We start from the raw sequence: 9,759 nt of genomic DNA, 5'->3' as shown, positions 1-9,759 counted from the left end.
GGTTTTTACCATTATACATGACATTCCTAGCCCTCCCTATAGCCGATTGATTATCGCAATGTATGCAGATTGGTGTCAATAGCTTTGGCCAAAATGGAATATCTTCCATGAAATTCTGAAGCCATTTAGCTTCTTCACCGGCTTTGTCTAAAGCTACAAATTCAGCTTCCATTGTAGAGCGGGCAAGTAAAGTTTGTTTGGACGACTTTCAAGGTACCGCTCCTCCACCAATTGTGAAAATGTATCCACTTGTGGACTTAGAATCAGTTGAACCAGTGATCCAATTTGCATCACAATATCCCTCAGTAACTGCAGGATACTTAGTATAATGCAAAGTAAAGTCTTAGGTATATTGCAAATATCCCAAAACTCGTTTGATTGCCATCCAACGAGTTTGATCTGGATTATACGTGTATCGACTCAATTTACTTATAGCACAAGCTATATCCGGTCGAGTACAATTCATGATATACATTAAACATCCTAACACACGTGCATAATCCAGTTGAGACGTACTTCGTCCTTTGTTCTTCTTAAGAGCAAGGTTTACGTCTATTGGGGTCTTGGAAACTTTGAAATCTAAATACTTGAACTTGTCAAGTACTGATTTGATGTAATGAGATTGAGGCAAAGCCAGACCTTCAGGAGTCTTTTGTATCTTAATACCCAAGATTACGTCAGCAACTCCTAAGTCTTTCATATCAAATTTACTAATCAACATACGCTTTGTAGCATTTATGTTGGCAATGTCATTACTCATAATCAACATATCATCTACATATAGGCAAACAATGACTATTTGTTTAGAGTGTTTTTAATGTAGACACATTTATCACACTCATTAATCACACTCATTAGTCCATATAGAGACTTAACAAGTCTACAACCTTCTTTTCCTTTCCAGGAACCACAAACCCTTCGGGTTGCTCCATGTAGATTTTTTCCTCTAACTCTCCATTTAGGAAAGCTGTTTTAACGTCCATCTGATGGATTTCAAGATCATACACAGTGGCTAAAGCGATTAACACCCGTATGGATGTAATCCTTGTTGCCGGTGAGTATGTGTCGAAATAGTCAAGACCTTCCTTTTGTCTATAGCCTTTGACAACTAGTCTTGCCTTGTACTTGTCAATAGTGCCATCAGCTTTCATTTTCCTTTTGAAAATCCACTTAGAACCTAACGGTTTATTTCCAGGAGGAAGATCAACCAATTCCCAAGTATGGTTGCCCAAAATAGATTCTATTTCACTATTGACTGCCTCTTTCCAATATGGTGATTCCGAAGACGACATGGCTTCTTTAAATGTACGAGGCTCATTTCCAATAGAAACGTCACAAACTCATCTCCAAACGAAGTAGATGTTCGTTGGCGCTTGCTGCGTCTTGGTTCTTCCTCATTTGTTGTACTTTTTTTAGTTCCTTCTCGGGGTAGTTTGGTTTTTTTCACAAATGATTCATGTTCCTTTTTATACGGATATATATTTTCAAAGAATTCAGAATTATCTGATTCCATCACTGTATTAACATGAATGTCAGGATTTCTAATTTACACACCAGAAAACGATATGCTCTACTATTTGTAGCATATCCTATGAAAACACAATCAACTGTTTTCGGTCCTATATTAACCTTTTTTGGTTTAGAAACCTGCACTTTTGCTAAACGCCCCCACAGTTTGAAATAATTTAAGTTGGGTTTCTTTTCTTTCCATTGTTCATATGGAATGGACAGTGTTTTGCTATGGGTTACTCTATTGAGTATTCGATTAGCTGTAAGAATAGCTTCCCCCTACAAGTTCTGGGGTAAACCTGAACTTATCAACAAATAATTCATCATCTCTTTTAAAGTTCTATTCTTTCTTTCCGCAATCCCATTGGATTGAGGCGAGTATGGGACAGTTGTTTGGTGAATAATGCCTTATTCCAAATATATTTCTTCAAAAGAAGATTCGTATTCACCGCCTCTATCACTTCTTATCATTTCGATCTTTTTGTTTAATTGCGTTTCAACTTTATTTTTGTATTGCTTGAATGCGTCTATTGGTTCATCTTTACTATTAGGTAAGTAAATATAGCAATATCTAGTACTGTCGTCAATGAAAGTTATGAAATACTTTTTCCCACCGCGAGATGGTATTGACTTCATGTCGTAAATATCCGTGTGATTAAGTCTAAAGGATTTGAATCCCTTTCAACTGACTTATAAGGATGCTTAACATACTTTGATTCCACACATATTTGACATTTCGAGTTATTGCATTCAAATATAGGCAATACTTCCAAATTAATTATTTTTCGCAAAGTTTTGAAGTTGACGTGGCCTAAATGTTTATGCTATAAATTATCTGACTCAAGCAAGTAAGAAGAAGCTGAAATTTTATTCATATCAATGGTAATTACATTGAGTTTAAAAAGGCCCTCAGTCATGTAACCTTTTCCTACATACATTTCATTCTTACTAACTACAACCTTGTCGGAAATAAAAACACACTTAAAGCCATTCTTGACTAGAAGTGATGTCGAGACTAAATTCTTCCGCATTTCAGGAACATGAAGAATATCTTTTAAAGTCACAATCTTTGCAGAAGTCATCTTCAAAGCTACCTTGCACGTTCCTTCAATTTTTGCAGTAGCGGAATTTGCCATAAACACTGTCACGTTGGGTCCAGCGAGAGCATAAGAAGTAAAAAAACTCCTTGTTAGCACAAACATGTCGAGTTGCTCCTGAATCAATCCACCATTCTCTAGGATGTTCGACTAGGTTGCATTCTGAAAGCATGGCACATAAGTCGTCTATTTCATCATTCTTCTCAATCATGTTTGCTTGACTTTTCTTCTTGTCCTTTGGTGCATGACATTCAGTAGCCTTGTGTCCAAACTTTCCACAGTTGTGGCAATTACCTTTGAACCTCTTCTTGCTTGGATAATTCTTTGGTCCAGACGACTTCTTTCTCTTTTTACTCGTTGAAGCTTCCTCAACAATATTTGCACCCATTATTGTTGAATTTCCACGAGATTTCTTTCAGCAGCCTTGTTGTCATCTTCAATCCGTAGACGAACAATAAGGTCTTCAAGAGTCATCTCCTTGCGCTTATGTTTCAAGTAATTCTTAAAGTCCTTCCACAGCGGAGGCAGCTTTTCAATAAATGCCGCAACTTGAAACGCTTCATTTATGACCTTCAAAGAAAAGTTTGTTAATAACAGTGTAATTAATACTCTTAACATAAGTATTAATTAGGATCATACCTTCAGCAAGGAGATCATGGATAATGACTTGAAGTTCTTGAACTTGGGATACCACAGATTTGTTATCCACCATCTTATAATCTAGAAATTTGGCAGCCACAAATTTCTTAAGTCCATCATCTTCAGTCTTATATTTCTTTTCCAATGCATTCCACAGTTCCTTTGATGTTGCAATGTTACTATAAACGTTGTACAAGTCATCTTCCAGCCCAATTAAAATTTAATTCTTACACAGGAAATCAGAGTGCTTCCAAGCCTCAGTAACAAGGAAGCGCTCGTTGTCAGGGTTCCTTCAGGCACGACTGGAACATCCTCTTTAATAAACCTTTGAAGACTTAGAGTGGTCAGATAAAAGAACATCTTTTGCTGCCATCTCTTAAAGTTAACACCAGAAAATTTTCCCGGCTTTTCCGCTGGTGGCATAGCCGTTGCAGGTGCAGTAGGACGGCTAGGACCTGGCATCCCCGATATTGTGGTAGTAGTAACAGTCACAACCGGATCAATCTGTTCCTCTCAGTTAGTCATTTTTGTCAATATGACACAAACAAATTGAGTAAGTGACGAAGTATTTAATTCTTCAACCCAAGACAACACAGTGAAGAGATTATTCTTCAAACTGATTTTAACACAGTGAAGAGATTATTCTTCAAACTGATTAGAAGTAGAAAAATCCCACAAATTTTTAATCTCTAAAAACAGTAACATTAGGAGTAGAAAACCACGAAGGTTTTAGTTTCCTCAGTCACTTTGAAAATCAGAACAACAAGGATATATATATAAATAAGATTCATTAAGCTTGTTAGAAACTCTGATTTTATAAGTGACCAAAAACAGAAAAATAGATGAACAGAAATTGGCAGTATTATGTCCCGAGCACACAAATTTCTTGTGTGTCCTTAAAGAATCTTATCCCCTCACTGTTGCCCAAGGTTAACGGATAAATTCTTCCCAGGATAGAACGGAACTTCCAACTTAGCGGTAGCGGCACCTCAAATCACTAAGTTATCAGCGAACTCAAAATTATGGTGCAAGTCACACGACCGACTTACTTTGTTTTGAAAGTAATGATGCAGAAAGAAGAATGAGATGAATCAGAAGATTTCAGGATAACTAATTCTAAAGAAATGGCTACCTATTTATAGCCAACGGATTTCTAGATTGAAAGGGTGTGAAAGTGGATGTTCACACTACAAGTGGCTATTCGTGAAATGCAGCCTCTCTGGTGGCTGTTTCTAGAACTTGCAGGAAGTTCTAACGCGGGAATATTTAAAATAAAATTAAAGACGGAAATTAATTTAATTTACCGTTACAAATAATGGTCACTCAAAATATTAATATAAAATATTTATATTTAATTAATTAATTTTATTTTGTTGGTCCAAAAAATTAAGTCAATCAATCATCTGAAGTCGAAACCGAGCGACAACAACAGCCAAGGCCCCTTCCTCTTATCTCCTTTTAAGAGCTTAAGGAAGTGTTTCTATATTTATACCCAACAAAATACTTATCTTTAACCAATGAGGGAAAAAGTGCAAAAGCCAAAGTTGTCTTTTCACCTTCTTTCCTCATTTTCCATTCACACTACCACACTTCAACCCCAACATCTGCTTCAGTTATTCGTAGTTTTCTTCTTCACATGTATCATTAAAATCTTGAAGATATTAATCGGATCCCTTTATGATGCTAAATATATATACTAGAAGCTCTATATATGTTGTCGTTTATAGGTACATAATCATGATTTATTTTATCTGCTTTTGTTTCCACCAAAGAGACAATCAAATTCTTACTCATTAGGAAACCATAGACTGATTGATCTATCATAGTAATTTTTAAGTGTCATGAGCTTTTTCCATTCAAGAATGAAAAATTGAGGGAAAAAATCAATTCATTGTGCTGGCTGGGAAAAGCATTAAACTGGGAAAAAAAATTTAAATCTTGAGATATCAATGTGGATAAAATTGTACGTATAAAACCCTACTTTCTTGAGCCGAGGATATGTAGAAAACAAGTTTTCTACTTTGTTGTTGATATGTCGAAATCTACTCTAGAACAAAAAGAATATTAAGAGACTAAAGTAGGGGTCCCATGAAATTTAATAATTACAAAAACATTCACCACAAGAATTTTAAAAAGTTTCCCAATTTGGCTAATTTGGGATTTTATCATTTACATGGCTAATTTAGGATTCCACTTCCTATTGAAACTGAAATGCAATATCTCCTTCGATATTAAAACAAGTATTACAATTTGTTAAGGGCAGTTCACTGTGCACCAAAAGGTAGACGAGAAAAACGAAATACATGTAATACTGCATGGAGTTGCATGAATAAGATCTTTTAATTTTTTAACTAAAATTGTTAAATATGGTATATAGAATTCAAAATCTACGTCATTTTCATGACCAAGAATAATATAATTTTGAACAAGATGAATATATAAATCATGTCGAGACAAAAATGATATGTGTTAATTCTCAAGCCGCAAACCTTTATCAACCCCTTTTTTCCCCTTGAAATTGCTATAAAAGAAAAATGATATGGAGAAAACGTCATTTTATATACTATCACCTCGTCATATTCCAAAGATAAAGCATGACTTTGGTATCTTTTTTTCTTTTGCCTAAATTTTCCAGGCTCATATGCATGCCGCAGCCAGATAAAGACAAAGGGGGACTACCAAAGAACATATAAAAGGTAAAAGATAGAAATAATGTGCACTCATTGAATGCTTTAATGTGCTTATTGTATGGTAGAAAATATTGGATATATTGATCATGATTTTGATTGATCGAATAAAAAGTTGAAGTGAAAAAAAGAAAAAAGAAAAGGATAATAAAATGATGTTATCATAAGGGTAAAATTAAAAAAAATGGGGAGTATTCTGTGGTTGAAAGTGAAAATCTAATTTGATATGAGGATCCCATGAAGTCCACTTTGATCAATGAGATTGCAAAATTTAGGGCCACAGCACATACTTTTTTTTTTTGCAATCAATTTTCAACTGGAGGGATCTCCGAAAGTGAATGAATTATTGGAATGGATAGTGTTCTTGGTAAAATGGGATATTATGGGAATCAGTATATTTTAATTTTGAAATTCTTTTTTCCTAGCTTGTAAGAAAATCAATAATAATAATTGGGCTCCAAAAGTTATTTTAGATTTTGACAGATCCTTCATTCCAACTGACCTCAGTTATGTGAATGAAACTTTGACTGATCTTGAATTGGCATGTGTCTTTGTTTTCACTTATTATTACTTTGTGGATTATATGGACCCTTATTCTGCATAATTGTTGGAAAATGAAAGTGAAAGAACAGATTCTCAAACTCATTGCCAAGATATTTCAATACATCACATTTCCTCTTCAAATCCAGCTTTACCTTTTTGTCATATATATATATATATATATATATATATATATATATATATATATATATATATATATATATATATATACACCCCGATTGACACCTCAGAATCAGAAGAAGACGATCTAATAAATGAAGTGGGATTAGAAAGACTAAATCTATAAGAAAATAATCTTGCAAATATATCAGAAGAATGTGCCCATAATTTCAATAGAAATAAAAGGTTAGATAGTAACCAATGTTTTATATGTAAATGGTACCCTAGTAGAAATAAAAGAGCTAAATGTAAGCTATGCTATTTAGAAGGATGTATAACTTGTATAGAAAAGGATTTTGAAACAAAAATAAATAAAGAAGAAAAATATCAAGAGACAAGTAATCCTACAATAAACTTGAGAATAATGACATTAGAAGCCAGAATAAATGAATTAGAAAAAAGAATACAGAAAATGGAAAAGGGAAAAGAAATATTAGAAGATATAAAAGAAAGTATAACAACAGTAGAAGAAGAACTAATGAGTATAGAAAATTATGATGCACTCATATGTAATGAAGATAAAAGGTTAAGTACAATAAAAATCCTAACAAGAATTAAAATAGAAGATTATGAAATAGAAACCTTAGCTCTAGTAGATTCTCGATGCACAAGATGCATAATAAATAAAAGAATAGTTCCCCCAAATCTGATAAAAACTTTAGATAAACCAGTTACAGCCATGCAAATGGATGGAACTCATAATATATATAAGCATTATATAGATAAATCACAGATTAGTTTTATAAATTCATGCTTAGATTTTTATAAACCAAGCTATAAAGTAGATAAAATTTGGGTAAGAGATTTAAATATAAACGTAGATTTTGTATTAGGATTAAGTTTTATATTACATAATAATGGTAGTTGTCTAATAAGTAGGGACGGAGTAATATTCTTTAAAAATCTTACACAAACACCAGTACAAACAATAGAAACTGCAACTAGAATAAGAACAAGACTAAATGCAAGCCAGAACAACTTAGAAAACCAAGAAGAATGCTGGAAAGATTGCAAAGATAAAAATACTTGTTGTAAAGACTTAAAAGAATCTAAAACCCTAATATTAGAAGAAGATGAAAATAGAGATATATTAGAAAAAGATTATACCTTAATAGACATAGAAACAGAACTATACAATTTTAAAACAGGATTACAAAAAATAGGAATAATAAAAAACGAAAAGGATTTAGATAATATAATAAAGATATTAGATGAAATAGAGATAATAGGAGAAAAACCTTTAAAACATTGGGAAAATAATAAAGTAATGTGTAAATTAGATATAATTAATCCAGAATATATAATAAAAACAGCATCAATAGAAGCTACAAACCAAGATTTAGAAGATTTTAAAATCCAGATTAAAGAACTTATGAATTTGGGAGTAATAAGAAGATCTACCTCTAAGCATAGGTCGGCAGCTTTTATGGTCAGAAATCATAGCGAAATAATAAGAGGAAAAGCAAGAATGGTAATAAATTACAAAAGACTTAATGATAACACTAGAACGGATGGATATAAGCTACCAGATAAGACAGAATTAATAAATAGAATATAAGGAAAAAAGATATTTAGTAAATTTGACTGTAAATCGAGATATTGGCAAGTAAAAATGCACAAAGTAAGCATTGAATGGACAACATTTACTTGCCCAGAAGGACATTTTGAATGGTTGGTAATGCCATTTGGATTAAAGATAGCTCCACCAATTTTCCAACGAAAAATGGATAATATATTTGGAGAATATAAGAGATTTGTCTTGGTATATGTAGATGATATATTAGTATTTAGTAAAGATATTAAAGAACATTTAGGACATCTACAGACTGTATTTAGATTATTTGTAGACAATGGAATAATAATTAGTAAAAAGAAAATGGAATTATGCAAAAATTATATAAACTTTCTAGGAGTAATTTTAGGGGATGGAAAAATAAAATTACAACCTCATATTGCTAAAGAGGCCCTAGAAATGCCAGATAAACTAGATAACACCAAAGAATTATAAAAATTCTTAGGTATAGTGAAATATGCGAGAAATTTTATAAAAGATTTAGGAAAAATAGCGGGACCATTATATGCTAAGACAGGCTCTACAGAACAAAAACACTGTAACACATAAGACATTAAACTAGTACAAAAAGTTAAAGAAAAGATAAGGAATATCCCCGACTTAAACATGCCATTAGAAACGGACTATTTAATTATAGAAATAGACGGTAGTTTTGAAGGATGAGGAGCAGTTTTAAAAGCAAAACCAAATAAATATAGTGACAAAAATACAGAAAAAATATGTGCTTATCAAAGTGAAAAATATAAAGAAAAGGGAAATATGAGTAGCATAGATGCAGAGATATTAGCAGTAATCTATGGATTGAATAGTTTTAAATTATACATATTAAACAAAAAAGAAGTAACAATTAGAACTGATTGTGAAGCAATAGTAAAGTTTCATCAAAAAATAGCAGTAGAAGAAGATGGTTAAATTTTATAGATACTATATCAATATATAACTTAGTTTTTGAACATATTAAAGAAAAAGATAATAATTTAGCAGATCAATTAAGTAGACTTAAAATTATGATCAATTAACAAAACATATTTTGTATGTACAACATGAGACCAGCAGTTTCAAAGACTACAGACAAAGGGAAGGGCATTCAAGCCTCACCCTTAGACAAATATTTACAAACAGTTTTAGGTAATCTCCATTTTAAGCCACAATCTTTCTTAGAACAGACTAATCTAGAAAGAATAAATTTTGGGAAATATAGTCTTATATTTTTTCCACCATCTAATATGTCTTTTAGAATTTTACCAAAATGTGTCATAGACAGACCCCAAAGGTGCTTAATTGATAACTTATGGATATCATATAATAAGAAAGACACTAAATATTTTATAGCAGCACTTAACACTTTGGGCCAATATTTTACAGACAAAATTCAAGACAAAAGGTTTAAGTATTATGTAGTTATACATGGAAAAACAAAAGGTATTTTTCAGACATGGTTAGAAGTATTAGATTCCATTAAAGACATAGAAAAACCTCTTTTTAAGGGATTTAATGATTTTACTGAAGCATTAGATTATGCAAGAGGAGTATT

At 32.3% G+C, this 9,759-nt stretch overlaps 1 protein-coding gene across 1 annotated transcript; it reads right to left on the bottom strand.

Moving 5' to 3' along the window:
• Window positions 1–2,616: 2,616 nt before the first annotated feature.
• Window positions 2,617–2,994, bottom strand: LOC138890419 (uncharacterized). The gene has a single exon (XM_070173803.1). The coding sequence runs from the start codon at window positions 2,992–2,994 to the stop codon at window positions 2,617–2,619; it is 378 nt and encodes a 125-aa protein (XP_070029904.1).
• Between the last annotated feature and the right edge of the window lie 6,765 nt (window positions 2,995–9,759).

This window comes from Nicotiana sylvestris, chromosome 4, assembly GCF_000393655.2.
Source record: "Nicotiana sylvestris chromosome 4, ASM39365v2, whole genome shotgun sequence".
NCBI classification, from domain to species: Eukaryota; Viridiplantae; Streptophyta; class Magnoliopsida; order Solanales; family Solanaceae; genus Nicotiana; species Nicotiana sylvestris.
Note: the sequence above shows the minus strand (reverse complement) of the source record. Positions and strands in the feature narration are given on the sequence as shown.

Excerpts from the sequence above, each read along its gene's own strand:
- LOC138890419 (XM_070173803.1), bottom strand. The coding sequence starts at position 2,994 with ATGGGTGCAAATATTGTTGAGGAAGCTTCAACGAGTAAAAAGAGAAAG.